General features: G+C 43.9%; 1 protein-coding gene across 2 annotated transcripts in view; it reads left to right on the forward strand.

The window, feature by feature from the left end:
* Kif13b (kinesin family member 13B) overlaps nt 1–16,913 on the forward strand; it is a 158,821-nt gene that overhangs the window by 105,291 nt on the left and 36,617 nt on the right. For both annotated transcript variants that reach the window (XM_055609535.1, XM_055609536.1), the window contains 10 exons: nt 2,724–2,894; nt 3,874–4,031; nt 5,939–6,071; nt 7,781–7,927; nt 8,490–8,519; nt 10,025–10,124; nt 10,826–10,952; nt 11,632–11,687; nt 13,812–13,933; nt 15,599–15,775. In XM_055609535.1, the coding sequence (XP_055465510.1) occupies nt 2,724–2,894; nt 3,874–4,031; nt 5,939–6,071; nt 7,781–7,927; nt 8,490–8,519; nt 10,025–10,124; nt 10,826–10,952; nt 11,632–11,687; nt 13,812–13,933; nt 15,599–15,775 (1,221 nt within the window). The remainder of the gene's footprint in view (nt 1–2,723; nt 2,895–3,873; nt 4,032–5,938; nt 6,072–7,780; nt 7,928–8,489; nt 8,520–10,024; nt 10,125–10,825; nt 10,953–11,631; nt 11,688–13,811; nt 13,934–15,598; nt 15,776–16,913) is intronic.

Raw genomic sequence — 16,913 nt, forward strand, 5'->3', positions numbered from 1 at the left:
CCATTTCTTACGAAGCAGTATTCATTTGAGTGGGATATACTTCTTAGAGATCAGGCCCTCGCTGTGGCAGCCCACTGTGTAAAAAAAACAAGGGCAGATGAGACACAATAGTGAGTGAAGTTCTGGTGGCAAGTCAAACCTGGGGACAGTTTGGTACTGAGAGTGAAGGAAATCACAGGCTGTACAGACATGTGCACTCATTTTTCCAACATGAAAGAGTAGGCCCATGTTACTGTTTTCAGAAACATTACATTGAAAGCTCAGATATTGTTGATTCCTAGCAGTACACTTTGGCTCTTTCATATTGAGCTGCCAGTTTAGTGCTATCCTGACACCTTGTGGTGATTTCAATTTTTGTAGCAAAAACTTAAAAAAACAACAACAAAAATCTCCAGTAGCCTGTGTGCTTGGTATGTTTTCCTCATTCCTGGTGTTCTTTGTTCCTGGCAGTCTCAACCCTCAGGAGCTCTTGTCCACTCATCTGATGTCGCCTCTTGTTTATTTCAGCTTTAGACTGAAGTTCATTTCTGTAGGAACGAAATGGCTTTCAGATGGAATTCCATCACAGGTCAGCATGTATGCTACGTCTGCTCAGCAGTACCTGGCCCTGCTCTCATTCATCTCGGTGCTTTCATTATTGAGTCCTCAGCTCTGTAAGGGTAGACATAAATCTTCCCCTCTCTGCCTAGGAAAGCTAAGCTTGAGACTTTAATTTACACCAGCACACACACTAGTAAGTGGCACGCATCTTTTTAGATCTGTGTAACACTAAGACCTTGTAGTCACCCCCCAAAGCATATTGCTTCCTTTAAGGTATATAGAAAATATTTTAAGCATGTAGAGAAAAAGGTCAGAAAGTGTATCCTAGAATACTGATGGTCAGTTTTGATGTGGAGAGAGAAAATGCACCAGCCTTTCAGAGCCTGTCAGAGACTTGCTGTTTGGGTACCTCAAGCTTGTTGACATAACAGGAAAAATGGCATGAAGTGTAATTGATATCTGTTGCTGACCTGTTTTGTACATGTTATGCAGGAAATCTGCTTGGTGTGATTTTGTGTCCTCACAGTTCCAACATGGCATGGGTATGGTTGAGCTTATTTAACTGTAAGATCTTACTCCGCATAGTTCAGTTTATTCTTATTAAATTTATTTACTGGATATGAAGTGACTCAGACAACTTTAGAAAAAGAGCAGCTGGAGTGTAATTTATGACCACCTCAGTTGTGTGAAAATCCTCCTGGTCATACCAGATGGTCCAGATGAAAGGTGGATCTTTCTCCTTTGAGAATCCAGATTAGAAATGGGTCTTCCCACTTCAAATGATTTAATTAAGAAACCCAGCCATTTTGGTTTCAGTTAATTCTAGATACAGTCAAGTTGACAACTAGGAATAGCCATCACATATACAATTAGAATGCAGCATAACTAATAATTCTAGGATTCACTTAATAATTGTGTGGTTCTAACTACACAGAAACTTCAAATTGAAATCCAATGCTGCTGCAGAAAGTATGAAGAATGCTTGGCTTCTTTGAGATCTGGCAGTGGGAGGCTCAGTGGTTAAGAGTGTTTGCTCTCTCCTAGAGGATGTTAGTTCTGTTTCCACCATCCACTTATTCGGCCTGCAATTGCTTGTAACTCCAGCTCCAAGGGATCCAATCCCCTGTTGCACACACACACTCACACTTGTGAGCTCATTTGTGTGTTCACTTAAGTGGGACATGCTTTTTAGAGATCATATATATATATGTATATTGTATGTGTGTATATAAAAATATATATATGAATGAATGGGGCTGGAGAGATGGCTAAGAGTGGTTAAGAGTACTTGTTGCTCCTGTGAAAGACCAGAGGTTAATTCCTAGCACCCATGGCAGCTCATGACTTCTCGTAAATCCAGCAGGGGATCAGATAACCCTCTTTTGGACTCCACAAGAACCTGCACTCACATGCATATACCCACACACAATAATATACACATCCATATAGTTAAAAAATAATAAAAATAAATCTTTTTAAAAGGGCTCTGTTACAGGCTTTTTTTTGGTGGTGGTGGGGTCATTGGTCCTATTTGTCATGTGCTTCTGGCCATACTTTGTAATCACGGACTACAGGGTTTCTTTGAATGTTTACCATCACTCTTACAGAGGAGGATATGGGGTAAATGTCAGTGCAGAAAACATCAGCTCTATCATCTTCACCTCTTCTATTCTCCCTTTCACATGTTCAGTGAAATTCCCAGTAGGAGTACAATAAAAATAAAGTAATATGATTGTAGTGCATAGCATCTCTATTTCGGAATTGGGTTCCCCCTTGTACTTGAGATGAGTGAGTGAATGCCTGCCCTTTCCTGAAGATTTGCTGCTTATTGACTCAGGCATGATTTTGTGCTGTGCTCATTGTGCTAAATGGCTTTGTGCTTTCCTTCTGAAATGCTGGGTGATGTTGATTTCCAAAATCAACTTGTGCAGTGATGATAATGGTATCCTACATTCTGACAAACTTGGATTCAGATACTCTTGTCAGCTTTTAAGTGCTGTCCAGGCCCACCCAGCATCTGGTTGTCTGTCCTGTCTGTATGCTAATCCTGGGCCCACACTGAATGAGATATGCCTAAAGTAGGTGAGTGGTTGCTTACAGAGCTAGGGCAGGACCCCCTCCCCTCAACGTCTCTTCTTTGGAGCCTGCTGGTCGAGACACAAATGGAGCCTTCTTTCCTTCAGGTTAAAATACTCCAAGCCACAGGATTGCCGCAACATCTGTGCCACTTTGTCTTCTGCAAATACGACTTCTGGGATCAGCAGGAGCCAGTGACTGTTGCTCCTGAAGTGGATACGTCTTCATCTCCCTCCAGCAAGGAGCCGCAGTGTATGGTTGTGTTCGATCATTGCAGCGTGAGTTCTTCCCCTGTCTACCTCAGTGTTTTAACTCATTCACATAAGCACCACTGAAGAGTGAGTGCTGTATCTTTGCAGGATTGTGCCAGGATTTATCGTGGAGTGTTCTCTAGTCCTAGACCAAGGTGTTAGTTCATTCATTATGTCCACAATCAAGAGTTACCTTCTGAGCCAGGTGTTTTAATCCCAGCACTCAGGCAAAGGCAGGCAGATCTCTGTGAGTTCAAGGACAGCCTGGTCTACAAATCGAGTCCAGAACAGCCAAGGCTACACAGAGAAATCCTGTCTTGGGGAAGAAAAAAAAAAAAAAAAGGTTAACTTCTTTTCAAAGAAGAACAAGCTTATACAGATATGTATGTGAGTACTCTTCTCCAGAGGGAGTGTATGTTTTAGAAAAAGGTTAAGAAACTAGTGTTTGAGTGACCCCCAACAAAAATAGAAACAGGCTCCCAAAGTATTGCTAACGAAACAAAATAATTTGCTATTCTTACAGACTAGTCTTTCAAAGTAAGAAGTTTTAAAGTTCAAAGTCATTACTATGTTTATATATTCTTAATTTTAAAAGATTTTTTTTTTTAAATCTTGTGTTTCTTTGTGGGTACATGAGTACAGGTGCCCACAGAGGCTAGAGGTATCAACTCCCTAGATCTGGATTGATCTCCTGGATCAGTCCCCTGTGGATCACAACATAGGCGAGTGCGAGTTACCAGATGTGGGTCCTCTGGAAAGGCAGTTGTTGGTCTTAAGTTTGGAGCCATCTCTCCAGCCCCCTTCAGAGCCATCCTATATTTGAAAGCAAGAGTGTTTGTCTGTGTGTACCTCACTGTTGGTGTTAAGTGGCCATCTGTGCCATGAGGAAAGTGTGCCACTGTCTCTGTCTTTCCTTCCTGATAGCATTAAGGATGTGATGCCTTGTGTAAGTGGTTGCAAGACCAAGCCCGTGTGTGCTGCTCTGCAATGAGCTGTTGTGTTTCAGGAGTTTAATGTTAACATCACAGAAGACTTCATTGAGTACCTCTCAGAAGGGGCCCTGGCCATTGAAGTATATGGACATAAAATGAATGATCCTCGGAAAAATCCAGCCCTGTGGGATTTGGGAATCATCCAAGCAAAAACAAGGAGCCTTCGGGACAGGTGAATTTTTTATAACCATTGGATTTCATTTCTAATTTTAAAAAGTTGCTGGAGATGACTGTCATTTATTTTTTAATTTTTTTCCTTGTATATGTGTGGTATGTACATGTGTGTATATATATTTGCATGAGTTAGGGTGTGGGTGTGTGCTGGTGCCTGTGGGTATTAAAATTGACATGTGAAGTTTTCCTCAATCACTCTTCACCTTATTCCTTGAGACACAGGCTCCTCATGCAAACTCAGAGCTCACCAGTAGGGCTAGTCTGGCTCACAAGCTGGCTTCAGGGATCCTGTGTCTACCTGCTCAGATCTGGGAGTATAGGCAGGCATTGATCCATCCAGCACTTGTGCGTGTTCTGGAGTTCTAGACTCTAGGGTCTTCTAGTGAGTACTCTACGTATTAGTGAGTCATCACCATTGTTTTATAAATTAATGGTCACCTTTTCCCAAGCATCACCACTCTAGGGCTCTAGTGACCCAGTAAAATTTCCCTAAAGCAGAGAGGGGTGGAAAAAAGCACATGGTGTTTAAGAAGTAACAGTGAAATGAGGCTCAGGAAAAAGGCCACCACATAGTGAGTTTTGTCTGATGAGCCAGCCATGGAGAGACGGATGGCAGTTGGCTGCAGGATTCATGTTAACGCTTTCTCTCACTCACAGGTGTTTGTGCTTGGTTGCTTGTTTGATTTTGTGCTGCTGGGGTTTGAACCTATGGCCCTTTGCATGATAGGCAGCTGCTGCACACTTCTGCATCCCCAGTGCTTTCTAGTTTTGAGTGGCATCAGTGATGGGAGGAGGTAGCTCATTTGATGGCATAAAAGAGTTCAAAGGGAGTCACTGGAAGAGGGGATGTTTTTACTTTCATCTAATTATAGACAAGAACCAGATTTTCTCTTTTAGCAAATCCTAAATTAGAAGGTGAGATTTTTTTAAAATTTTCTTACTGACCTGAGAGCACATCCTTGTCAAGTCACAGATGACACCTTCCTATGAGAAGAGCATCTGTACTTGGCTTCTGAGTACATATTGTAGTATTTCAGTCATTGGATAACCATTTTCAAGTAGGTTTGTCATGATGTATTTCTCTTTCTCCCTCTTCTGTGCGTGTGTGTGCACACACGTTCACATGTGTTTGGTCACATGTGTGCATTACATGTAGAGGCTAGAGGTTGATATCACGTGTTCCTCATTGCTCTCCTCTTTATATGTCAAGGAACGATCTCTCTCATGAGTCCAGAGCTCCTCGGTTTAGCTAATCTAGATGTCCCAACTTGCTCTGGGGAGTCCTCTGTTTCTGTCTTCTGTTTACTGGGATTGCTGGTGGCCAGGCACTTACACCCACTGTTTATGTGGGTTTGAACTCTGGGCCATTGTCGAAGCTTGTCATTGTAATTTTTAAAACAAAATAAAAGTGCCAGTGACTAGAGGTATAGCTCAGTGGTAGGACATTTGTTTAGCACATGAGGGCCACTTGGATTTAGTCCTCAAAATAACAATGAAAAACCAATGAGCATCTAGATCTGTTGCTGGGAGTTTGCCTTGCCGTTCATGGTATTTGCCATTATGTGCTGTACATTTCTTTCTGATCTAAAAGTCATTTCACTGGGCTTCTCTGTTCAAGGTATTCTCAGGGTTAAGTCAGTGTCCTAGGCAGAGCAGCTTGGTTTGGTGCTGGGGAGGCAGCTCAATTGGTAGGGTGCTCACCTTGCATGCATGAAACCCTGGGTTTGGCTCACAGCACTGCATAAACGGTACATTGGCACACACCTGCAATCTCTGTAGAAAGAGGGAATAGTGAAAGTTAAAGGTTACCTTTAACTATATAGCAGTTTGAGCACAACCTGATATACATGAAACCCTGCCTAAAAAAGAGATGTAATTGCCCAAGATCTGCATGTGTTTTTTTAGGTGGAGTGAAGTCACCAGAAAGTTGGAATTCTGGGTTCAGATCTTGGAACAGAATGAGAATGGCGAATACTGCCCAGTTGAGGTGATTGCTGCAAAAGACGTCTCAACAGGAGGGATCTTCCAGCTCCGGCAGGTACCAAGATTGTGATACCATAGCCAATTTCTTGACACCAGAAGGCTTGTACTATCTTGATGATGATGACAAAGATGAAATACACAATGGTCAAGCACGTTTCTTTGAAAAATTTAAATTTATTGACATTAATTTATTTATTTTGTATGCATGTGGGTAGGTGTGTGCCACAGTGCTCATGTGGGAGTCAGAAAACAACTTGTGAGACTTTGTTTTCTTCTTTCTCCATATAGCCCTACGGTTTGAATTTTGGTTGTTAGGCATGGCAGCAAGCTCCTTTACTTACTTAGCCATCTCACTCGCCCCTTTTTAGTTTTTAATTTGTTTTCAAGACTTTTTCCTTCCTTCCTTCCTTCCTTCCTTCCTTCCTTCCTTCCTTCCTTCCTTCCTTCCTTCCTTCCCTTTTTTCCTCCCTCTCTCTCCCTCCCTCCCTCCTTCCTTCCCTCTCTACCCCCTCCCTTTCTCCCTCTTCCCTCCTTCCCTCCCCCTCTTCCCTCCCTTCCTTCACCATTTCACTTGCTCTTTTTTAGTTTTTGTTTTCAAGTATCTTCCTTCCTTCCTTCCTTCCTTCCTTCCTTCCTTCCTTCCTTCCTTCCTTCCTTCCTTCCTTCCTTCATATATTCGAGATAGGGTTTCCCTGTGTAGACCTGGCTGTCCTACCAGGCTGGACTCACAGAAATGTGCTTGCCTCTACCTCTGTTGGTATTAAAGGCATGTGCCATTGCACCTGGTTTCAAGCCTATTTCTTATATTAAAATTGTCTCCTATGTTATGTGCATTTTTTATTGTGCATTAAATATAGATCTGCTACTTCGTTCTTCACAGCACGTCCAGAGTACTTATTCATGTGCTTGATTGTTGAACTGCTGGGCAAAGCTTGCTTATAGTTTGAACTTACTTAGCCCTGGAACAAGCTTGACCAGTTTAAATTCCTGTCCTACAGGATTTATTCTGTCTCATAAACCTTGTACTGTTGGAAGGATTTCTAGCTTAGCAGGTAGAAATGAAGGCTCACTTAGTTACCTGGTCAGAAAGCTGAACTTTTTCTATTTTAGTTTAGGTCTCCCTAGGTAGCTTCCGAACTCTGTATAGCCTACCCTGGCCTGGAACTCTGTGTAATCCAGGATAGACTAGGGCTCTATGCAGCCCAGGCTAGCCTCAAACTCACAGAGATCTCCCTTCCCATCTCAGAGTGCCAAAGTCACAGTGCGAACCACCATGTGTGGCTCAGTTGAACATTTTTTATTAAACACCGTTTGCACTATTTTTGCTTGTAGTTGTCATTTACCTGTGTATTCAGTCACATGCCAGCATTTGTCAGGCTGAGCCAGGAGGATTGCTTTGAATTCAAGACTAGGCCAGAGTATATAGGGAGTACTATACCAGCTAGTGCTACATAGCAAGCCCCCTACCTTTCATCAAACAAAACCCAAACATTTTCCTTTAGTTTCTTATCATTTAGGAAGTATAAAAGTGTATGTTCATCTTGTTTTTAATCTGCTTGAAGAAAAAGACATTTTCCTGACTAGGTTTGAATTTGTGCTTTAGTATTTAATAGAGATAGATGTCTCTAGAGCCAATTGCTTTTCTCTCTATCAGCCTGTAGGGGTCTCTCTAACCCAGAGTTTTGAAACTCAAGAAACTGTGTGTGTGTGTGTGTGTGTGTGTGTGTGTGTGTGTGTGTGTGTTCCCAAATCTCTGTGCTGCAGGGGCAGTCCCGGCGAGTTCAAGTTGAAGTGAAGTCTGTGCAGGAGTCGGGGACTTTACCACTGATGGAAGAGTGCATATTGTCAGTTGGCATTGGCTGTGTGAAAGTTAGACCACTCAGGTCCTCTAAGATCCAAGAGACCTTCCATGTAAGTTTCAGTGCCTGCTCAATGCATTTTGAAAGACAACAGAGACATTGCTGCCCCTGATCCTTCTCTGCCTTTGGTGTCTCCTTCAGTGCATTTTCTTGACAAGAGGCCCTTGCACTAGGCTGTTACTACGTCTCTCATCTTGGTGCATGGTGAACTGAGAGTTAAAATCTCTCAGCCTGGCAAATCACCAGGCCTAACAGTGATTAACTTCCTCCCACAGGCCTACCCTTCTATAGAACCCCCCACTGGCTGCTAAAGACTCTTTGCCAGCAGGTGTTTGATTTCCTCTGGAGTAGTGGGGGGATTGTAAGCCCAGCGGGGAGAGCATTGTACTGACTCAGAAAAGGTCAGGGGAGCCTCTTCACTTTCCCCTAGAAGCGCCTAGTCTTACCAGCTTCCTGATGCTGAAGGGCTGGAGTGAGGCTGGGTGGGTGGCCACAGTGTAATGTATCAATTAAACAAGAAGACAGGAATTGGGAGAGTTTGTGGTTTTGGATGGGGGTCTGATTTGTGGGTAAATGATTGTTTTGGTTCTACATAATACACTGTTTTCTTTTAGGAGGAAGAGGAGGACATGGACAGCTACCAGGTAATTGAGCACCTGTTGGCCTCATCAAATCAGCTTGATTCAAGTACTTAATTACACAGGCCAGGATCTTTCTGCATTGCTACTTGATAATTAAACAATTCTGCTTTTCCCAAAAGTCAAACAAAGTAGGGAATGCTGGGTATTAGGAGGGAGGGGTTGCGCATGGGCTAGTAGTAGGAAGCCCCTATGACAAAGTCCTTTTCTAGTCAGGGACTTAGCATTGGGCTGTTTACACAGCCACCTTCCAGCTGCCTTGCCTGGGTTCCTTTTGAACTGAGTCACCCATGTGTGTATGTGTGTGTGTGTTTGCATGCCTATTTCCATGCCTTAGATGCATGAAGCCAGGTCACCCTGAATGCCCACTTTTTTGAGTTGTTCATTCATTTTAGGGGGCTTTGTTTCCCCCTGTCTTTTCTTTTCCTAACATGCCAGAGTTTGTTTATGTCTATGAAGTTGCATCTTGTTAGTCATCATTTAGGACTGCCTGGGCTCTTTGGAGCCTGATTATATCATCCGCTGTAGTCACTCTCCTGGCTTTGCATCATCCTAATTTGATAGAAACGTCTGCCTTCCTATAAGTCACTGATTAAAAATCTCACTGTATCAGCTGGGTTAAACTCAAGAGTGTGGTGCCACCATGGAGTCTTAAACAGACATTATCCCATTCATCACTGCTCTCTGTGATGCCACTTAGAGTAGACGCACTGCACATTTCTCCATCTTGTCCACAGGAATGTCACAGGCTATTTGGTTAGGTGCCCTGGTGAGATCCAGATGCTCGACATCTGCAACATTCCTCTGGACCACCAGCCCCTAACCATGTTACTAAAGGAGATGAGGTCAGGTTGGCGTGCTGGCAAGTGTTGACTGGTGTTGCTCAGTCTGTCAGTAACAACCCCTGTCCTGTCACCCACCACCACATGCTGTCATCTTCAATAGCTGTCCTCAGTAGTCTAGTGCAACACAGCAGAAGGCAGTGGCTAGAATCTTGAAGGATTCTTTCTTATAGTTCAGAGGAGTAGACGTTGGAGGCTTGTTAAGTACAGTTTTTGAGTCTTGTCCAGCAAGGCAACGTCATGGTTGGAGTTAAGAAAGTACAAAGTGAACTAATTCTTCAGCGCCTGTCCGCTCTAGAGTACGCTAATGCTTCCTGTTCCAGGAGTTCTGCTACACGGTGGGCTGGCATGCAGCTCAGTTGGCAGAGTGCTTGACTGGCATTCACTTTTCATGTCCCACTTATGCTGAGCATAGTGGCGGAAGCCTATGGCCCCAGCACTTTGAGGTGGGAACAGAGACTTGTGAAGTTCAAGGTCATCTTCAGTTACATAGTGAATGAGTTTCAGGCCAATCTGGATTTTATGGGACTTTGTCTTTAAAAAACAAAAGAAGAAAAAAGGCATGCTGCTTATCTTGGAGTTAAGAAAGTGAGGTTAATCTGAGGAGCGTCTGGTTTATACGTGTGGCCTGGATGTTCATTGAGTGTGGCTTCCCTTGTTTTCTTTCAGGATAGAGATTTAGAAAGGCTTCGTAGAAAATGGCTCAATGCATTAACCAAACGTCAAGAATACTTGGACCAACAACTGCAGAAGCTCGTCAGTAAACATGGTAGGAAGACAGGTTGGACATTTCCTTCCCCATGATAGTGCAGCCAGTGTGTCCTCACGTAACTAGGTGAGGGCCCCTTGAGTGTGGTGTGAGGGTGGATGTCTGTTCTTGGCTTGGGACATAGCCTTTCCAAAGAACATTGGTTTGGTTGTAATGATGTCTTCTTGTAGCTCCTTCTGGGGGCAGGGGCACAGACATACATGTAGGCAAAACACCCATACACATTAAAAAGTAACTGGGAGAAAGGTGCTGATGTTTCTTGTTGGAGGTACTGGGAGCTTGGAAGCTGAGCCAGACTGTTAGGCCCTGAACCACAGGTCTGTGATCTGTAAGAAGCCTCTGCAAGTTCCCATTGACCTAGGGAGATTTTCTTTACTCATAAACAATATGGAAATGGACTGGAGAAATGGCTTAGTGGCTAAGAGTACTTTACTGCTCTTGCAGAGGAGCTGGGTTCAGTCTCAGCTCCCATAGCAACATTGAAGTCATGGATCAGGGGGTCACACAGGTACTCTCTCTCCCCTCTTCTCCCTCTCTCCCTTTTTTTCCACCTTATCCTGCCCCTCCCTCCCTCTCTCTATTTTTCCTGCATTCGCATATACTCACACAGCCCCCCCCCCCAAAAAAAAAATAAACAAATCTGTAAAAAATGTGGGAACAGCAAGCAGGATTGTGAGACCTAACCCCAATTTCTCTTCTAGATAAAACTGAGGATGATGCTGACCGAGAGGCACAGCTCCTAGAGATGCGGCTGACACTCACAGAGGAAAGAAATGCAGTGATGGTGCCCTCTGCTGGCAGTGGCATTCCGGGGGCACCGGCAGAATGGTAAGGTCCCACAGTATGTCTTCTGAAGCCCCCAGGGGTGACCAGGCACCTCCCTTCCCACTTGCGTTTTTCCGTGCTACAGTTAATGAATGGATGGTTCATCATGGGAAAAGAGCTATTTGTATTGAAAGACTGTTAAATTATTTTCATGAGTTGGATATGACTATGGCCTGAAGCTGTTTTATTGAATAATATTGTTATTGGCCTAGGTAATTAGGATTTCTGAGAACTTAAATCAATATTTAGTACCACTGCACTTAGCGTTAAAAAATAGTTAATATGTTAATTACTTGGATCATTCATTCCCTTAAAGGAATGTTAGGTCATAGAAAACTGCATCTCAACCAGTTTTTGGCTTTGGTGCTTAAGCTGTGTTGTCAGCAAATGTTCTCTGACACTTGACAGAGATTAAAAATAGCAAGTTAAGCCACGAGGAGCCCTTAAGTATGTCATTTGGCAAGAAAGAAAGCTTTAAGCAGGCTGGTGGCAAACTGGTGAGTGAGTCTGTAAAAGTGAGCTCCTATGTCCTAACATAGGACGGTGGCTGCAGTCAGTCAGGAACTTCCTCACATCAACTTACAGCAAGATCAGTGCCCAGGCCATTGTCACAGGAGTGCATGTGTGAGACTGAAAGCCTGCTGCATGATGGGTACCGTAAGTAACCTGTCTTCACTTTTAGGACCCCAGTGCCTGGGATGGAGACCCACATTCCTGTTATATTCCTTGACTTAAATGGTAAGTTAGAGGTGGCTTCCAGAGGGTTACCTTGATGAAGCAGCGACAGGGTAACTTGATAGTCCTAGCCACTCGTGTTACAGGGTTGCAGTCACCCTGAAGTTAGGATCTGTGTGCCGTATTCTGATGTTGAACAGTCAATTAATCTCAATATCGCTCTTGCTGTGATGTACACTCCTCATTTCTCCCGTTTCTGTCCATCTCTTTTCATCCCTAGTACTGGGGATTGAACCTAGGTCCTCATACCTGCTAGACAAATGTGTTACCACTGAGCACAGCACAGCACAGCAGTGATGGCAGTGATCACCATGTCTCCTTGTTACAGTCCTGCCCCTGTCAGAGTGCTTTGCTTCCCTACCAATTTCGGAAGGTTTTCTACGCTGAAAATATGTTCAACTTCAGTGCTCAGAAGAAAACTTCTTTCTGGAAAGGACCAACAACCAGGGATACTATGTTTTCTTAGCATTATTTAGTGAATTTCTCAGCTATTCTGTGAGATCCTGTGAATTTAACCCTGCTTGCTTATTATTCTTTTTACATAACTGTTGTTTTCCCCCGCAACGCCTCCACACCCATTCCACCAGTCTCTGTCTATAGGAGGGAAAGTAGAAAATGCAAAGGTAGGTTAGGGAGCTAAAAATAAGAAGTCAGCAGTTAAGCTCCGTGAGACACCTGCAGAAGTGTATATTAGCACTAACTTCCCTAAATAGAAGAGCCTGGGCGTCCTCAGTGGTTCCCTTCCCTGAGTGGAAGTGTGTTAGGATCCCTGAGGGACCCAGCATCTGGTGGCCCTGAGCTCACACATGTGCGCAGGTTAGAGAGGCACAGGACACCTACACTGTCTTTCTGTCCATCCTAGAGGGTGAGAGTTGTTCTAGAGCTGTCACAGGACACTGGCTGTCTTAAACGCCAAAGCCTTGGGGGCTGAGGCAATCTGGCCTCCTCTTGTGCTGGGCTTTGTGGGCAGCTGAAGAGTGGGCCCTTAAGGGACTGGGAAAGAATGAAGTTCAGGAAGCTTTCTTAGCTGTGTGTTTGTTTTCTTCCACAGTTAAACTGTTTTTTTTTTTATTTTTTATTTTTTTAAAGCATACAAAGTAGTGGATTTTCATATGTACCTATATCATGACATTTTCATATGTACATATATTATGCTTTTGTCATATATACCCTCTCACAGTATTCTTGTCTTTACTGTACCTTCCATATGTCCCTTTTTTCAGCAAAGTCATTCTCCTGCTTTCATGTCACATAGATAGGTAGGCAGATGGATAGATAGATCTTGATTTGCATATGATAGAAAATTCAGTATTTATGTTCTTTCTCCCCTGTTACTATCTCTTTTCCCCCTCTGACTCCCTTTCTTTAGACAACTTCCTATACCCTATGTAGTTTTTTTTCCCCCTTTTACTTTCATACCCTATTATGGGGAAAAGATATATGTTTTGTGGTATTTGGCTTATTTCACTTAACATGATCTCTTATATGCCTCATTTTCTTGGAAATTACATAATGTCATTCTTCTTAATGGCTGAATGAAAGTTCATTGTGTAGCTATACCGCATTAGCCTGGGAATCTAAAGAAACAGTCAGAACTTGGTTCAGCAGTAAACATTAGTGGTCCACACAGTGCACTTACTTTCCTCTAGCCACAGCCTAAGGTGGTTGGGGCACTGGGAAACCAGGTTTGAGGCCAGGTGACCACAGGGCCCTGTGCAGTTGCCAGGTCCATTAGCCAGTCTGCACTTCTGTTAAGACTTAACTGTCAGGAATTGCTCTCTTCTTGTTTCCTAACTGTGCTAAAGGGTGAGGAGATTGGGTTATGATCCAATCATTACCGTTTATGAGCAGACCTGTCATAACCTCTTAGATCTTGGTTTCGTTTGCCTTCCATGTAAAATATGACACATGGGGCATACTGGGTAATTTCTTAAAGCACTTTCTGGCTCTTGGATCTGTGAACTATTAAATGGTTATTATCAGTGTCATGCAAGATTGCAGGGCAAAAAGCAAGTTAAGTTTGAAGCAGAAGAATTTTAATAATAAGCACATTGCTTCAGCCACTGGGGGTGGGAGGAGGGTTGTCCTTGAAAACGATCTGGTGTTGAGTGAAAACCCTGCTTTCAGCGGATGATTTCAGCTCTCAGGATAATCTCGATGACCCAGAAGCTGGATGGGATGCTACCCTGACTGGGGAAGAGGAGGAAGAGTTCTTTGAGCTGCAGATTGTGAAACAACAAGATGGAGAGGTAAGTCAGCATACCCCCTGGAGAAGGAGATAAGGAGCTTAGATGTTAGCAAGATATGGCCTCCGCAGTCTAAGCAAAAACTCTGTTAGTACTTAGAGTGAAGCTTGCTCCTCACACCCCTCCACCTACTTCTCCCTTCTCTTCTTGGGGAGAGACCCATGTCAGTGTGCACAGCATCCGCTGGCTGTGGCTGTGCTCTGTTCCAAACCTGGAGAGGGAGGGAGGGAGCTGTTGATTCCTTTGAAGTTCAGGGAGCTGTGGCTGGAAGAACACTGGCTTTTGTTTTTTTTTAGTTCCTTCATAAGAACTTTTTGATTATAGAGCCTCACTATGTAGCTCTGGCTGGCCTAGAACTGGCTAGGCCTCAAACTAACAGATCTACTGCCTCTGCCTTCCAAGTGCTGGGGAACACTATACCTGACCTAAGAGTTCTTTAAAGAGGAGAAAAAGAAAGCCAGGCCTGTAATGCTGACATTTGGGAGACTGAGGCATGATGATTGTGAGTTCAAAGCCGGCATGAGCTACATAGTGAGGCCCTGTCTCAGGATAGAAAAAAAAAAAAAGCAAAAGAATAAATGAAGGCAGTGAAGCAGAACCATGATCTCATGGTTGAATCTGTTTGATGGGCATTATTCTGGGGCTTTCCCCCTAAATCTGAGTATGCTTGACAAATGATACCAACAGTATAGTATCTGAGAAACTCAGAGGTGACCTGAGATACTCACTTTTGGACGTTAGCCCTGTTTTCCCCCTCCCCCACACTGTGCCTTTCCTTAGTCCTGAACCTGTTTGTGTCAGATGTGACATGACAGGCTTGGGCTCACTCCATGTTAAAGTAGACTCTGGGGCTATGACAGCTACTGCAGTTTGTAATCATCAGCTGAGAACATGGACACATCCAAATAGGATAGCATCCTGTCGGCTTCCTGGAAGTGACACTTCCCTACAGCTTACTAGAAAGTGATTGGGCTTCAGGCTACAGCAGGCAAATGGTCTCAGTGGGTGATCAGGGAATAGTACACAAAGCCCACAGAATGGAAGGTTTTCAAGCTTTCTTGATGTTTAAAACATTTTTAAAAACAAGCAGGCTAATAAAGTACTGTCTTAGTTACTGTTTTGTTGCTGTGAAGAGGCACCATGCTCAAGGCAATTTATAAAAGAAAAGTTTAACTGAGAGCATGCTTACAGTTTTGAAGGGTTAGGCCGTGGTCATCATGGTGGGGGATGTGGCGGTAGGCATGGCTAACATCCTGATTCACAATGGGGTGGGGAAGAGGGGAGAGGGAGAAAGGAAGGAGAGAGAACAGAGCAGAGACTGGGCCTCCTGTAGGCTTTTGAAGGAAACCTCAAAGCCCACCTTTAGTGACACACCTTCAATAAGGCCATACCTCCTAATCCTTCTTAAGCAGTTCACCAACTGGGAACCAAACATTCAAATATATGAGCCTATAGGGGTCATTCCAGTATATGAGCATATAGGTACCACCACAGGTACCATACCCAATACTTTGCAGCCTCACATGGCAACAGCCACATGGTCACATCCTGACAACACTTCGGGGCAGTTTTTGAAAGGGAACCTTCACCGAAGCTACATGGCATTCTCAAGAGGGTCTGTGTGGCCTTGGAGAGGACAGTTAAGTGCTGTCTTTGCTTCCTCTGCAGGCAAAGGCAGAGGCCTCCTGGGACTCTGCAGTGCACAGCTGTCCCCAGCTCAGTAAAGGTACTCCTGCTGATGAGCGAGTATTCCTTATCCTGCGAGTGACTGTCCAGCTCAGCCATCCTGCTGACATGCAGCTGGTCCTGCGCAAAAGGATTTGTGTCCATGTTCATGGGCGCCAGGTGAGGCTTCAGTTATAGTGGGAAGAGAGGAGTGACCAAAGGCTAACGGTGCCACTGACTCTAGAAACTTCTTTCCAGACATGGTCACAGCCTACCCTTCCCAGGTACCGGTCACTGTCCTTCACCATAATGTCATTCTGTAAACATACACGGCCATGTGCGTGTGTGCGCGCACACACTGTATTCTCATAGTGTGGAGTCATAGAGGAGACACACACACACACACACACACACACACACACACACACACACACGGTGGAGTCACAAAGGAGCCCTGCCATTGAGAAGTTCAGTGGCTTTTGTTGTTGTGCTATCTTCTGGATCACTTGAGGAGGTTCCCCAGTGGTCAGTTTTTCATTTTAATGTTAGCCTGCGAGAGCTAACAACACTCTCTTTCTAGAAGCCTTTGATTCTCAGTTTGACTTTGGTTGTTGTAAAACATTGAATAGGAAACAGTCTGGGTCTTTATGTTTTTATTTATTAATTTTTTTAGTAAACTGTCTTTATTTTATTTTGTTTTTTTCTTCCTGAAACAAGGTTTCTCTATATAGCCCTGGCTGTCCTGGAATTCACTCTTTAGACCAGGTTGGCCTGAAACTCAGGGATCCTCCTGCCTCCCTAGTGCTATGATTAAAGGTATAGTCCACCACTGCAGATTCAGTCTGGGTCTTTAAAGAGCCAAAGTCTGCTTGCGTTCCAAAGTACCTTTTTTATTATGTAGGGTGCTGGGTGCTGGGTGGGATAGCATCCTGCCAACAGCTTCGAGGAGGAGCTTTGGAAGAGAGGGTGTCTTTGAGCTGGCATTTTAGAGCATGCTGGATAGGCAGGGGAGCAGGTGACTGTTCCCTCCCGAAGAGAGAGGACCCCTGACACATGGAGGAGTTTTCTGGAAATGCTGTAGGTTAAGAGTTTAAACATTGTGCTATTGGGTTGTAAATGTGAGGATTTGGAAGGTAGACTCTGGACTCCTCGCTCACTCTTGTTACTTTCCCTTTTGTGGGATATTTTGAACACACAGGCACAGATGGAAATAAGTCTTCTCATTTGAAAGAACACAGTCATGGTTGACAGACTCCACCCCTAAAAATTAATCTTTAGTTCTAAATGTCATGCTGATACCAATCTCTGAAATGAAGAC

The sequence above is a fragment of the Psammomys obesus genome, unplaced genomic scaffold, assembly GCF_907164565.1.
Source record: "Psammomys obesus unplaced genomic scaffold, mPsaObe1.curated_primary_1811, whole genome shotgun sequence".
In the NCBI taxonomy this organism is placed as follows: Eukaryota; Metazoa; Chordata; class Mammalia; order Rodentia; family Muridae; genus Psammomys; species Psammomys obesus.